This window comes from Callorhinchus milii, unplaced genomic scaffold (assembly GCF_018977255.1).
Source record: "Callorhinchus milii isolate IMCB2004 unplaced genomic scaffold, IMCB_Cmil_1.0 Scaffold5, whole genome shotgun sequence".
NCBI lineage: Eukaryota > Metazoa > Chordata > Chondrichthyes > Chimaeriformes > Callorhinchidae > Callorhinchus > Callorhinchus milii.
The window spans coordinates 13561485-13577735 of NW_024704746.1; the positions used below are offsets into that span (position 1 = coordinate 13561485).

Genomic DNA, 16251 nt, shown 5'->3' on the forward strand with positions numbered 1-16251 from the left:
TTACAATTTAACGAAGAAGTTATCAATCATAACCTGTTCCTTGCAGACCGGCAAACGATTTAAAAAGCTCTGAAAATGAGTCGCCTGAAAGCAATACTGATTTGATGCATTATTTGTGACTTGGCATGATCTTCATTAAGTGCAACTTACACACATTAATTTGAGCTGCAAGTAGAGAATTGCAATGTGTTGTTCCACACTGAGTGTAATCAAACCCTAATTGCTTTATATCTGCAAGTGTCCTTATACATATTTGCGGTTTTCAGGCTAGCTCGGCTGGTAGCATTCTTGCGTCTGGGTCAGAAGGATGTGGTTTCAAGCCCCTGGTTTCAAGGCTGATGTTGTATTCCAAAACAATGTTGGCAGTGAGCTGCATTAATGGAGATGCTATCCTATAGATGAGACATCTCATCTGCCTTTATAGGTGGATGTTAAAGATTCCATGAGATTATTTGAAAAGAGAAGGGAGATTATGTAGCTTTCCTGGCCAATGTTCAGCCAGATAAAATTGATCATTCACTTCCTATTGCTACATTTACTGCTAAATTGTAATATGCAGACAAATATAAACCTACGATTGTTTATTGCATGCTAGGAATGTGCCAAGAGAGCAAACAATGGGAAATTTACATTGCGAGATCTTCTGGTTGTACCTATGCAACGAGTTCTGAAATATCACTTACTGCTTCAGGTGAGTTAATACTGTACAACTTTGACTTCAAAACCTACCTACTGGGAAGTAAAACCATAAAGTTAAGTTCTTCATCTCTGTGAGGTTAGCTGCCATTTTAAATCCATAAATATGCACTTTATATATGTACATGTATATTATATATAAATATATACATGTACATCCTGTAGCTCAGTGGTTAGAGCACTCGCTTTGCAAGCGAGAGACCTGAGTTCAATTCCAGGCAGGGCAAAACCTTGGGCAAGTTTCCTTACTCCACACGCCTAATAATAATCCCTCCAAAACCAAAAACAATAATAAATTGGTTATTTTCAATCTACGACTGTTTGTGGGACATTGCTGTGCGCAATTGGCTGCCGCGTTCGCCCACAACTATACAGTCAATTCACTTTACAGTGTGTCCTGTGAAGCGCTTTGGGACGTCCTCCCGACGTGAAAAGCGTCATATCAAATGCAAGATTTATTATTATTATATAATTTACATAACACCTCCAAGTGCAAAACAGTCATTGATAGTAACAATTCCCTCCTTGTGTACTTGGCAGAAAACCTATTGCTAGAAAAGGTCAGAAAAGTGCAATGTGTACATTCAGCAAAATGTTAACAGCAATCTAATTGGTGGCATTCGCAAACTGCATTTGCTGTATTAATTGCAACTTCAGGTTCAGGAAATATCAGATTGTGAAATTCACAAACAATGAATGATGAACTCCAAGTCAGCAATGTTTAGAGGAAATAAAGGCCACCGAGGAAACAGGATTGGTCTTCGATGATGTGGAAGATCAAACTTATTTTCCCTCTGGCTGAGGTTTCACTGTTCTGCGACACCTTCCTGAGTGAAATAGCTTCAATAAGTAGAAGGAGATTCAGTGACTAGTGTAAATTCATTGGTAAATGCATAGCATCCCTAATTACATTCTACAGTTGTTATCATACAACCGCATTAGACAACTTTAATCTGTCATTGAAAGATGATAGATAGTGTGGGTAATCTTGAAGGATCAGATCAGATTGACCAAAGGTTCCTCCTTATTATCTAAATAACTGAGGTAGTAACTGGATTCTGTGGTTGCAAACATTTTGTATGAAACATTGTTACTGCTGAGCATATTCATTGTTATTAAGAGAACTTATCTGTCTCAAGATTGTTTATTTCCTATCTCTTGCCTTTCCTACTCTTCACCTCACCGAGCCAATCCGAAACCTCGGTGTCCTTTTCGACCCTTAGCTATCCTTCAAACCCTACATTCGTGCTATGACTTTCTGCCTCTCCACACCTCCGCAACATTGTCCGTCACTGCCTCTCACCATAGGCCGCCGAGACTCTGATCCATGCTTTCTCGGCTTGACTACGCCAATTGCCTGCTCACTGGATTTCACAACTCTTCCCTCCACAAGCTGCAGATTATTCAGAGCTCATGTCCTCTCCCGCAACAGGCTTCGGGAACCTATCACCCCTGTTCTTGCCTGGCTTAACTGGCTCCCCATTCCTCAGAGAATCAAGTACAAAACCTTGGTTCTTACCTTCAAGGTCTTGCTCTCCACTATCTCTCTGACCTCATAACCCCTCATCAGCCTATCCGCTCCTTTTGCTCGGCGGACACCGGCCTGCTTCAGGTACCCCGCACTTCCTGCACTACTATTGACGGTCAGGCTCTGAAACTATCCCGAAATCCCTCCGACTCACCCCCTCTCTTGCCTTCTTCAAGTCCTGTCTAAAGACCTTCCTCTTCAATTGTGCCTTTGGCTACTCTCAGACCCCCAACCCCCTGCCCTCCTCCCCTTCTGAACCTAACTCCCAGCTCGGGTTCAAAACCTCTGATTGTCCAGTGCCCTGGGATGTCTTCCCAATGTGAAGTGCTCTATACAAGTGTAATTTGTTGTCCACATATATGCGGATGACACCCAACTCCATCTTTCTGCCTCCACCCTGAAATCCAGGACCACTGCTGTCCTGACAGTCAGACATCAAGTCCTGGATGAGGGCAAAATTCCTACGGTTGATTGTGAACAAGACTGAGGCCCTCCTGATTGGCTCGTGCCAGCGCTTCTGCACCTCAGGCTCTGGCAACATCAACCTCCACTACACACTACAACTCACCAAACCAGTCAGGAACCTAGGTGGCTTGTTCGACCCTCAATTTTCTTTTCTTCCCCACATACAAGCCATGATCCGCTCTGCCTTCCCTCACCTCCGCAACATCACCCGACTCCGCCACTATCTCAACCCTCAGGCCGCTGAAACTCTTGTTCATGCCTTCATCACCTCCAGGCTCGATTATGCAAATGCCCTGCTTGTCGGCTTTCCCAACTCCTCCCTCCACAGGCTGCAGATAATCCAGAACTCTGAAGCCCGTGTCCTCTCCCGCATCAAACTCTGGGACCCCATCTCCCCCACTCTCACCTGACTCCATTGGCTCCCTATCCTTCAGAGGATTCAGTTCAAGATCCTGATCCTCACATACAAAGCCCTCCATGGCCTCGCCCCACCCTACTCTGCAACCTAACCCCCTACCAACCCGCCCATTACCTCCGCTCAGCGGCTCTGGCCTGCTCCACATCCCACGACCCACCCGCCCCACCATTGGCGGGAGAGCCTTCAGCCACTCTGCCCCCAACCTCTGGAATTCCATCCCCAGTCACTCCGCCTCACCCCCACCTTAGCCTCCTTCAAGTCCCGCCGCAAGGCCCTCCTCTTCGATCATGCCATCAGCCACCTCCCTTCCCCTCCCCTCCCTTCTCCCCCCGACCCCAGTTCGGGTCTGAAATGCTGTACACTATCCAGCGCTTTGGGATGTCCTCCCAGTGTGAAAGGCACTATACAAATGTAATCTTGTTGTTGTAATTTGTTGTCGTCGTATCAGATTACTCTTGTTTTATCATTAAACACAGGAACTGATGAAGCACACCACTGATCAGCAAGAGAAGGCTAATTTGCGTTTAGCACTAGATGCTATGAAGGTGAGAATTCAATCAAACCAGACAGAATAGAAATAACTCTCTAACAAAATTATAGTCCCAAGGCGCTGGACAGTCAGTGTTCTAAGTTCTAAAGTAGCATTTCTGCATAGCTAATGTATTCCCTATATATATATATATTGATAGAGGTAATTTGCAATCACTTCCAGCATTGAATTGATTTGGAGTAGGAAGCAGAAACAATCATGTAATGCACGCCCAGAAGTGCCTTGCCGTTGATTTGACGTCTCCACACCGAATGCACTTTTGTCAATTTACATGAGTTTGCTTCCTGTCTTTGTAGGACTTGGCTCAATATGTTAATGAAGTTAAGAGAGACAACGAGACTCTTCGGGAGATTAGCCAATTTCAGCATTGCATTGAAAATTTGGTACGTTGGTATATACTTAGCGTAACTACAACATTTCTGGGGGGTGGGGGGGGCAAATTTTGTAGCAATGACTTCACTTGTTTTATGCTTGTAATAATTATAAATACTGTCGTTAATTTAGAACCAGTCTCTTTCAATCTACGGAAGACCAAAAGTGGATGGTGAGATACGGGTCACTACATTAGACAAACGCACACGCCAGGAAAGGTGAGAAATAATAATAATAATCCTTGAATTTGATATAGCGCTTTTCACGTCGGGAGGACGTCCCAAATCGCTTCACAGAACACACTGTAAAATGAATTGACTGTATATTTGTGGGCGAACACGGCAGCCAATTGCGCACAGCAATGTCCCACAAACAGTCGTAGATTGAAAATGACCAATTTATTATTGTTTTGGGGTTTTGGAGGGATTATTATTAGGCGTGTGGAGTAAGGAAACTTGCCCAAGGTTTCGCCCTGCCTGGAATTGAACTCAGGTCTCCCACTTGCAAAGCGAGTGCTCTAACCACTGAGCTACAGGACTCCACAAATAGACTCCAGAAATAGACAAAAGGCAAAATACCTCAGATGCTGGAAATCTGAAATAAAAACTGAATTTGCTGGGAACACTCAGCAGGTCAGGCAGCTTCTGTGGAGACAGTAAAGTGGGTTAACATTTCATGTTGATGAGGCATTTTAACAGCAACAGTACAGATCTGAAAATCCCTTTATTTAAATGTTTTAAGAGTACACTGTGCTGCTTATGTTGCCTGAGACTTGACATAGGCAAACGGTAGACAGTGTTCTCTGTTTTCATTTTCCTGGTAGCAGGACTATTGAGACAAAAACAGAAGTCACTGGGAACACTCAGCAGGTCAGGCAGCATCTATGGAGAAAGGAAAGTGAGTCAACGTTTCGGGTCCACGACGCTTTGAGATTTAACGTTTCAGTCATTTGCAGTCTGGAAATTTGGTCGTTTTAACTCAATAAGAGTTGATCAATGATTTACTCTGATGACCTGCTCTGCCTCCCCCTTCTTGCACAGTTAACAATGACTTGCTAGCACACGGTGCTACCACACAGTGCTTTGTGGTTTAGTACATATTACATTTTCTCAAGTAGTAGACCTGAAATGATATTGAGATTGTGAATTATGTTAGTGTCCGAGTGCTAAATGTAACAAAAGAGGCACATAGTTTCCAAAGTAAGGCATAACCACAGACGCGGATAGTTAGATTTTTACACAAACCAGGTGCAAGCAAAGCGTGGCACTGCACTGGTACAAAACTTTGAAAACTTGCAAGTTTCCAACAATGCTTTGTTACAATGATGAACAACTTGAGCTTCTGCAACTAAAGCTATGTGTGTGAAGCTCTTAAATTATGTTTTCTGTTTTTAATGCAGGCACATATTTCTATTTGACAAAGCTGTGATTGTTTGCAAAAGAAGAGGTGACAACTATGAAATGAAGGAAATCATTGATCTGAATAATTATAAAATCACCGATAACCCAACAACTGATAAAGAAAATAAGAAGGTCAGTAGAGGAAATTATTTCAGATGGTAAATGAATCCATTTACAGTACACAATATCTGCTGCTGTCAAATAATTAGAAACATGAATAAAGGATCGTAGTGGCATTCATCTTTACTGTATTCCTTGAGATACCAATTGGATGGCAAAATAACATTATCAGAGATAAATTCCTTCCAAAGACAGCTAACCGTGTTCAATGAATTGTTTCCTTTATTGTAGTGGTCACATGGATTCTACCTCACTCACCTCCATGGCCAGAATGGGTTTGAATTCTTTTGTAAAACAAAAGACTTGAAGAAAAAGTGGCTTGAGCAGTTTGAGATGGCCCTGTAAGTACAAACTGTATTATTGTTCCTTTGTGTGCGTACGATTAAGGACTTGTTCGTAATCTGCAGAACGGATATAGTGTATAACACTGCCTACTTTTCAGTACTGCAGCGTTAAATTTTGCAGAAGAGTACAGAATGGAGAGACCCTGTCAAATCCTGAAACTGAAAGTTGAGCATCAGTGTGTGAATACCTTGAGTCCATTCACTTATCCCTTGAACATTCTAACCACACTAACTTACATCAATAGATTCTATTGTGAGGGCTAAATGATCATAAGAGAAGTTTCGCCTATTTAATCTCATCCTTCCAAGATACAACCTCTGTCATCTTCCCATTATAGCATCAAACTGCTTCCAAATGGTGCAGTGTCCCGGCATTAACCACCCTCACTTGGAACCTATTCCAGCTGTTGCCAAATTGAAAGCATTCGACAGGCAATTGTTTTTTATTCTGTTCCATTCTGTTGCCTGCAATATACTTTAATGTCTGTAGTACTCACTGTCCATTGTCCATGTACCTATTTAAAATAATGTTACAAGTGTGGACATAAAATAAACATTCGGCTAAATATGCAGGTGTCAGTGTTTAATTTGTGTCATTTTGTAATTACAGTAAAGGGTTATCCAGCAATCTTTTTATTATCAGTTAACGGATGCTGATGGTTTTCCTGTTGGTTGAGAAGCTTGTGAGTTTATCACTTGAGCTTATATCTAATGTTGGTACCTTGATGCAGTAATTGAGAGTTCCCTTTACTGTCATTGCCCTTTGGACGAGGCATCAGATGAGGTGCTGTATTCTGGTCCTTGACAAGAAAATTCCTGCAGCACTAATAAATAAGCAATTAGTGATCCAGTCAATAGGTCTTATGATCCAGTCAATCGGTTTTCTGTCAAAAAGTAGTAATTCCAACAGAACCTTGTATAAATGATCTGCACAATGTAATTGTGCTTCACCAGTTTAATGTATTCAAATAATATCTATTTGTCAGGCAAATAATAATGTTTGTGATTCTCCTGCTGTTGACTTGGATGATGTTGACTTGTTCCATGTTTTCAGAAATTCATAGCATTGTCAGATAGTGATCTCAACATCGACTTTGTGGTCTCGCTTTAAAACCCGGAGATGAACTACTTGAATGATGTTTTTGTGTTCCATACTGTGCTTTGATCTATCATCTCAACTATATTTTTTCTGTAGGTCGAACATTAGGCCTGACAATGCGAATAGCAATCACCATGATTTCAAGATTCACACCTTTGAACGAATCACATCTTGCAAGGCCTGCTGCATGCTGTTGAGGTGAGATTCGCTGACCTGTAGACACAGAGATGGTGACACTTCAAAATTAAATCGAAGATAAAAACATTTCATCTGAAGATTTTTTGCAAAATCTACCCCAGTGACACAGTAGAGTAGAGCCCTGTTCTAACAAGATAATTGAGGGTCCCAACCAGCCATGTAACGGGGTATGAACACTCGTCAGCTCTTGCATATTGTGTCGCCACTGATCATATGACCGGCCACATCACTGTGCATGCGGGCATGTTGGTTCCCTTCACCAACCCACGAGCAGGAAGTGATATCACTGTTGACCCGATGATCCGGAAATCAGCCATCTTTTAGCACATGGGAAACAGGGCATCAATCTTATAAGTGAACCAGCATTATAAAACCTCCCAGTATAACCTTGTACAATAATCTTGAGTTTAAGAAAATGAAGTTTCTTTTAACTGACCCATGATGTTGGAAATGCACCACTGAATGCACTTAGTAAACTGATGACACCTACTGGCAGGATGTAGTTGTCTTCAGCTTTCCATTTTTTTCCATTTTGTAATCGAAAGGTACATGTATATAATTGTTAGCTCTGCTTCTAAGTAACATTTCTCAAGTCTAGTTTACTTTACCTCATCTCAATGATGAAGGTATTTTTGTACAGCAATCCAAATATCAGTAAAAGGTCTTGTCTACGTAAGTCAAGGTTTATTTTCAATTCAAGCAACTAAGATTGAAACCAAAAGAGAGAAGCGGAGATGAGAGAGAGGAGGTTTCTGAAGGAAATAACTACTTTTCACATGAAATTTCTTCAATTGTAGTGAGAAAAATATCAGGCTTACATGATAAATTAGTTAATTTCCTGGTATCTGGGATTGTTTTGGGCATCAGCTTTGCCCAGGTGGTAACACTTATTTATACAGCGCCTTTCACATTGAGAGGATATCTCAAAGCACTTCACAGAGCTGACTGGCTACTCGAGCTTGCAAGGCCAGATGGGGGAGGGGAGGGCAGGGGGCTAGATAAAGCTTTAAAAGTGTGGAAGAAGAGGGAGATGGAGGGACCCTTGGGTAGAATTCCATAGAGAGGGAACAGAATGGTTGAAAGCTCCCCTACTATTGCTCATACACCATATGGCCATCTATTTGTAGAGTGAGTTTATTACTTTTAATTTGTTCAATAACATATTCCACCAAAATCCATATTGTTTACATTGCCAGCTTGCTTTCTACATGAAGAAATCCCTTTCAGCCCTTAAGATATTTTTGGGTAGCAGTAACACATGTGGACAGATCCTCCTTAATTGGTGATGCAAGTTACCGTATGTTGTAATCTTCTATCTTGTTTGTCAGGTAAATCATTAACTGCAACACAAAATTTATAGACTTCTAATTTATCACTACAGTACATAATGAAGAACATCATCTCCTTAATAATAGCAAACATATTTGAAGGTTAATTGTGCATATCAAAGTGACGATGGCTTCTTTCTATTATTAAATCTGTGGTGTTTTTTAAATGAGCAATTCAAGTGACCAATTCCATGCTCAAAAAAGGAAAATGTCAGACAGAGTTGGCAGAATGTATTTACTTAATTTTTGCAATAAACCTTGCATCATAATATAACAATAAAAATAGTAATCATTGCATTTGATACAGCTAGCACCTTATCACATCATCAAAATGCCTCATACTTAAAGGATTTACTGTAAAGTGTAGTGAATATATTTTGTAAGCAACCAATTTACCCACAGCAATGTCCCACAAAAAAACATGAAGTGAATGGCTAATTTGATCTGGGTTATTATTGGCTGTGAGGAACTCTTGTCTGTTTTCAAGCAGTGCCATAGGATCTTTAATGTCTACCTGAATAGGCACACCTCTGTTTAATGTTTTATCCGAAAGATGATAGTCCTGACAATGTAGTGCTCCCCAAGCACTGTATTGAATTGTCAACCTGGAGACTATGAGCTCAAGGTAATGTAGTATGAATCGATGTATTATAAAAATAATTAGTAATTAGTGTTTTTGACGCTTCTTGTACAATGCTGGAATGCATGGAATTGCAACATTATACATTGTGTAATCTATAAGGTTGAAATGCAAATTATTGCTTTGGGTGATTTAATCACAGAATTCCATTTTCTTCTCAGGGGAGTGTTTTATCAAGGTTATTTGTGTTCTAAATGTGGTGCTGGAACACACAAAGAATGCTTGGGCAGACTTGGGAGCTGTGGGAAGTCGACGGCAGGTAATATTACTGCTGCTACTACCCCCAGCAAAAAAGTCCAACCCAATGTTTTGTACCAGACAAGACTGAAAACACATCTGTAACAGACAAATATCCCGTCCAAAGTGGACAAATTACATGCTCCTTCTTTTAGATCATTGTAGTTTCAAAAATATGTTTCCAGAGAAATTTTACACACTCACTATTTGCATACATTTACATACACTGTATATTCTAATTTTTTAACATAAGTTATTATTATAGTTATAATCCTTGCATTTGATATAGCGACTTATCACGTCTTTGAGCTGTCTCAAAGCGCTTCACAGAATATACTGTAAAGTGTAGTGACTGTATATTTTGTGGGCAAAATTGTGGTATCATTTTACTGACCTTCTAGAGTTATTTCAGATATTCATATCGATACAGAAGTCAAATTCTGAGCTAAGTAATGCACAAACATTACGTTACCAACGTTTGCACCCGATGTGCTCACTTCAAGTAAAGTTCAGTTCTAATATAATGACACAGGGTGAAAAGTGATGGATAAATGTGTGCACTTTAATCAAATCAGGTGCTGCCTATCTTAGCAACATACTAATGATGTCCTGAGGCTTATTCAACATCCAGACTGTATGTGTTCATGGAGGATTTAGTAAAAAAAATATTTTGGAAAAGGGCAAAAGTCTGTAAAGAAAAATAGTTTGTGAATAGTGTACTGGGCATAGTGATTGAATTTTCCAGGCATAAAATTATACATTAACAAGGAAAACAACGACCAGGTCTTCAAATAGGCTCAGCACATTCAGAGTAACTTCTATTGAATCTTTTACTCCATTTCTTTACTTTCGGTATTCATTGAAAACAAGGGGAAATTTTGCCTGATTAAAATGGAGAGAGGAAAGTTACCACTCTCACTTTTAACGGTATTCCCCAAAGGGATGCAGTATTATTCTGTCTTGTTTTCAAAAGCAAAAAGGTATTGCATAAATGAGAGAAGCAAAGACTGTAAATGAATATCTGCATTGAAAAGAAGCAATTAGCCATGAGCATGTGATCCACTACCCAGTCTTGGCCCTGCCCTGAGAAAGCAAAACAATATTCACTGCAGGTAGTGAGAGCGCACCACTTCTGTAGGTAACTGGGAGTGTGATGCAGGAAACATTCTGTTCTTGCTGAGAAACGTTTAGATTTTCCCTAATGCCAATGTTCAAATTTGTTTCAGATTCTGCAACACATAAACATGGGGTAAGTAGTGGTGCTGTTTCTTATTTTCTTGGTTTTGCAGCTTTCTGTGCCAGCTATTGTGCGTGCTAGCATTCTGCTGTAAATTGATTCTGTGCAGCTCAGTAGTGCTGAATTGTTGTTATAATGCCCTTGTTGTGCTTTGAGAATTACGCCTGTATTCATAATGGTATAGTAAATCATTTAAGTTGGAGGAAACATTTTAGGATTTAAAAGCCATTGGACTTGAGTCTTTGGATAACAAACACTTTTTTGCAGTGAAATAATTATACTTGGAGTTTTACTTTAAACATCTTTAACATTGTCCTATTTTCTTTTTAAAGAGGCAATACTGTGACTGACTGACTTGTTTTATAACTTCAAAGATGTCTATTAATGCTACCGCTAAATAAAGCATTTAAAAGACCCAGCAGAACCAGTTTTACTCAATTTTCTCCTGTAAAGTATTGAGATATTATGAAAGTAGCTTTGTTAGGAGGCTGGGACTGGAAACTCAATTTGTGTCTTAAGAGTAATGTGGAATTCTGTATAAAATAAGTTTATGTTGTTCTGCATATAACCAAAATGAGTATGCTGAAGTCCACATGGCAGCATATAATGTAAATGTTCTTAATGTGAAGAATGTTGTGATATTCATGGGAATGTTTTGTAAAATACATGATTGAGTATATATACCTTTTTTTTCTTAACTGCAGCATAGGATTAATGGACACAAAAGGCACAACAGGCATCTAGATCCAGGTAAGTTCATTTTGTTTCTGACTGAGATGCAAACAACCTTATCAGGACTAATGTTATCTCTGATCAAAATCATGTCTATTTGAATCAAACCACAAATATTGCATATTGTTTCATGAACCCCTTTGTTTGGACTCTTAACACATGTTTTGTTGTGTTGTCTCCAAATGTAATGTATTATTTAACTGCAAGCTACTAATCTTTGCAATCTATGCTGTACCAGCCTGGGGCAAAACTGGTTCAGATATACTTATGTAGCTCTCAAGCAGTGTTTTTTTTTTACACGCACACATATATATACATATACACACTTTATATATATACATACACTTTATATATATATAGATATATACACTATATATATAAAACACTGCGTAAGAACTATATATATGATATATACACACAATAAATTCTCATTCTCACTCCCCTAGGCTATTTGGGAGAACTTCACATGTACAGCACTAGTATATCTTTTGTGGTGAAGAGCAGGCAGGCACTTGAAAAACTACAACCAAAACAGGTTTTGAATCTTAATACCGTATCACTGAATTCTTGCGATGCTGCCTTCCATCATAAGTTACCAACAAAATCAATCTTATGTTACTGTTTTACCTGTTAACCCCAGCACACGTAGACTCTATCATCTGCCAACTTAATAATAATCCTTGCATTTGATATAGCACATTTCACGTCTTCTAGACGTCTCAAAGTGCTTCACAGAATATGCGGTAAAGCGAATTCACTGTATATTTGTGGGTGAAACGCGGCAACCAATTGCACACAGCAGTGTCCCACAAACAGTTATGGATTGAAAATAACCAATTTATTGTTTTGTTTTGGAGGGATTATTATCAGGCGTGTGGAATAAGGAAACTTGCCCAAGATTTTGCCCTGCCTGGAATTGAACCCAGGTGTCTTGCTTGCAAGGCGAGTGCTCTAACCACTGAGCTACAGGACTCCACATTGTTAACTTGTTAATGGAAATAAATGAGCATTCTGACTGCTTCTAATTTCACTGACAATGAATGGTACAAAATTTAGATATTTCAGGATACTTTTGGGGGAATATGCCACACCTGGAAAATATGATGTAGTTTTCCTTGGTCCCATTACATTAGCGATGTAATTTCTCCACTTGTTGACTGACAGAAAGTCACACTGAATCAGGCACTGTACAAAGTCTGAGCATAGTTCAACGAAGCAATGTCACTTCTAGCAGTCGAGCAGGTTTGAGCACGAAGCCTGATGCTTCCTGCTCCTCATCGCCAGGAATTTGTGCAAAACTTCAAAATTGAGAGTCTTTAAAAATTTTATTAAAGAGCTTGTTCCCTGATAACGTGAAAATGGTTTTGAATTGCCAAGAACGTTTAAAGAAGCAGACCCTGACTTTCACCCACTGGATTTATCCTCCACTGACACAACCAAAGTGCTGCCAGACCTTTGCTAACAGGTATTGTTGGCAGTGGATTTCCATCCAACGTCAGAAGTGAATCATGTTATTCAACCTCAATTAAATGCGAAAAGCACAGTGTAAGCAGCACTACGGTTTATTCAGATACCGTTCAAGGTATTTCCTCACAAAAAATGCATCACTAAGATAAGAACTGCGATTCAGCTTGATACAAAACTGAATTAAAGGCACCTCTTTAATACGCAGGCAATGTAAAAAATAATGGGAAGAATGGAGAAGATGGTTTTGCATTCCTAAAGCTCAACTTCAAAATCTCTGAAGGCTGTTTTAGTACTCTTGACGATATTTCCAACCTTTACTTGTAAGTGAGTGTACTAGAGTATAAGGGCTGCTATACCATTGGCAGGACTAAGGTGGTATGCAGTGCAAAGTTTATAGCCAAGTGTGCGGAAGGGGGTGTAACCTGATTAAGTCAGACTGCGCAGTTCTCAAGCACTTCCAACTCTTAACTACCAAAATTGTTTTGACTGGTAAATCAGAAGACTGCTAAGGTTTATTCAGACTGACTCATCTGCAATACAAGTTTCAACAAAGTCATATTCTGAACGTTGGCCATAGTTCTGACAGTAAAAAAAACATTTAACCAGAAGATGCATCTGATCGACCACAAACTGGCACTGGAAACATGAATGCCAAATTCAGCTCACTATGTGAATTGAATTGAAAACAATTAGAGTATAGGTACGTCAGAGGGTAGCAGTGGGTGAATGAATGGACCAAATTAGTTTGAATCAGAATGTGAAAACATACAGGAATCAAATGCTGGTTTTACATTACAAGTCTGCCTGCAGAGACGAGCCTGGCTAGAGGCAACTTGTAATGAAAAGTGGCTGAATTTCCTGGCAGCAAATGTCTATAAATGATCATTTGAGTCCTATCTCCCATTGTCTCCATACTTTTGGCCTCCATCTGCAAAATGAGAAACAGTTGGCGCCAGCATAAAAAACATTCAGTCAAAGCCTCCTGTTTACTTCCTACCTTTATCACCTGCAGCTAAAAACATATGCTATCATTTGTTTATGCTGTGTTACCGCACACATGCAAAAACACTATGTAGAATGGTGTATAAAGGGCTGGGAGAAGTCACCTGATATTCAGGTGCATCTTCCGGCCTCTGTCCCAGTGACAATCGGCAAAAGAATCCGCTGAAGTCACAACAACAACAACTTGCATTTATATAGCACCCTTCATGCGGGGTAGCGCCCTGTGCATCCTCAGAACGTCAACTCACTGTGAGCTTTTGGTCCTATGCACCTCCCTCCACCTTCTGAGGTCTGACAGCAAAATGTACAAATGAAAAAGCAAGTATCACATGGAAAGCAGCGCTGAGACTGTCAATGTTTGCCTTTCATCTGTCGCAATCTGCACCATAGGAACCATAATATAAAAGCAGTATTAGCCAAAGTCACAGACCACACTCTGAAGTAGGTGGAGGTGAGCATAGCATGTTTCCAGTTATCATAAGAAAATATATACCATCAAGTATTAATGTCTATCAGAAGCAAACAGGTCTACTCTGATCCATGAAAACTGGCTGAAAAGTGGGTTAAACCGGTTGGGGTGTCACAAGCATGTATATCTGTTCTTAAAATGATGGAATTTGCAGGATTTATTTAGTTCCCTTGAGGCTGAAAGATTTGGTGAATAGTGTGCTCTTATCTTGCATGTCCACAATTTATTCATTGTTGGTTATTTGTAAGAGGTCCTCCTAACCTCTTTATAATACAATACAAATTTACACTTATATAGCGCCTTTCACATCAGGAGGATGTCCAAAGTGCATAAAAGTGCTTTGGCTTCAAAGAATAACAAAAATCTCCTTTTGTTTACTTTTTAAATTGCTGTGTACTTTCAGTTAGAAGCAAGGAGCAACAGTGAAATCTTGCTGCAGGTATTGTCTTGCTGGGCAACTGAAGATTGAAAATGATAAGGGACATTACTGGACAAGCTGAGACTTTCAAACAGCAACCAAAGCAAAGAAGTGGTAGTTAAGATTTTAAGAAAACTTGGAAATCAAAAAAATTAGATGTAGCATTCAAAACCTATTAATGCAATGGCTGCTAATGCAGATCTTACTTACTTACATTTCTGTAAAAAAAATTGTATCAGACTGTGAAATTCTTTCTACCTTCCCCTCCTCTGCATCTGTAGTTTTGCAGTTTAAAAAAATGTATTAAGCTGGATCAGGATTTTAGCAGTAAACTCAACTGAGATAGTGAATTCCTTCTGGTAACCAGAAGTACATTAGCCATGTTACACTGATCCATGCAAACACTGCTTTGAAAGTACAACAACAACTTGCATTTGTATAGCACCCTTCGCATTGGTTAGGGTACTGGAGTGCTGCAAAGCAGTTTGTGTTAGATCGGACTGCCTGCAAATCAATGTGTTTTACTGCACGCTTTCATAATTTAGGAATGCCATTAGAATTGCTGTCTGTTAGGACCCAGTCTCTTAGAGTCTTCGCATAATTACAGCCAGTATTGTTAGTAAACACACGTTACACTACTTGCTTCACAAACACATCAGAACTTGCAACTTATTCGTTGCAAATAAAATAAGATGAACAGGAATTTCAAGTTTTTGGTCACAGCAAAGGAAAACAACCTTTGTTGTTTAGCATGGCAGACTGGATTGCACTTCACTGGCGCAATCTTGATTTTATTTGACTTGTAATCCACCTTTGCTTATTTATTCATTAGGTGGCTGACATGATATATGAGATCCAGAACCATGCAGTCTTTGAAAAGAACAATGCTCTTGTGCATATTATTTTTACGTGCACATTTGCAGTGTGATATTGGGTGTAACACGCAATCAGAAGGTGATCAGATTAAATGTATTTTTGTCTACCTGCTTGCAAACAATGGACAAATTGTTTTCAATCAATAGAATTTTTACAAGCATTGTTCAAAACAAATCTGTGACATTGTCCTGATAATTGGATCGCGTGTTCATTGTCAACATAACTAAGACACCAGGAAAGTAGTTGTGATCTGCACCAACTGTAAAAGAAACAGGTCTTTTGGATCTCATTTCAAATAATGCCTTTGTTTGTGTTTTGTGCATTGAGTTTAAATTACTGGTTTTAGCAATGTTTAAGTACTTTTCTTTTTACAAAAGGAATGTATAAATTGGGAATATGAGAAGGCCACTTGATCCAACTGAGTCATTAATAACCCTAATTGTAGATTTGGATAAAGCGCTCAATAATTTCTCCATGTCGCTTAATTCTTTTACTTTCAGATGTTAATTTTTATGTCAAAGCACTATAAAGTAAGTTGTTATTACTCACCACGTATCTCTATCATCTTCTTTCCAAATATCCCAATCATTTCTACATTTCTGTCGTTCAGGGGCAGTGCATTCCAAATTCTCACAACCCTTGCAATAAAGAAATG

The 16251-nt window shown here is 39.4% G+C and overlaps 1 protein-coding gene across 1 annotated transcript in view; it reads left to right on the plus strand.

Moving 5' to 3' along the window:
- LOC103174755 (guanine nucleotide exchange factor VAV3) overlaps nucleotides 1-16251 on the plus strand; it is a 91753-nt gene that overhangs the window by 56505 nt on the left and 18997 nt on the right. The window contains exons 10-19 of the mRNA XM_007887296.2: nucleotides 596-691; nucleotides 3584-3652; nucleotides 3954-4040; nucleotides 4162-4247; nucleotides 5429-5561; nucleotides 5781-5890; nucleotides 7089-7190; nucleotides 9320-9417; nucleotides 10622-10644; nucleotides 11337-11382. Of these exons, the coding sequence (XP_007885487.1) occupies nucleotides 596-691; nucleotides 3584-3652; nucleotides 3954-4040; nucleotides 4162-4247; nucleotides 5429-5561; nucleotides 5781-5890; nucleotides 7089-7190; nucleotides 9320-9417; nucleotides 10622-10644; nucleotides 11337-11382 (850 nt within the window). The remainder of the gene's footprint in view (nucleotides 1-595; nucleotides 692-3583; nucleotides 3653-3953; nucleotides 4041-4161; nucleotides 4248-5428; nucleotides 5562-5780; nucleotides 5891-7088; nucleotides 7191-9319; nucleotides 9418-10621; nucleotides 10645-11336; nucleotides 11383-16251) is intronic.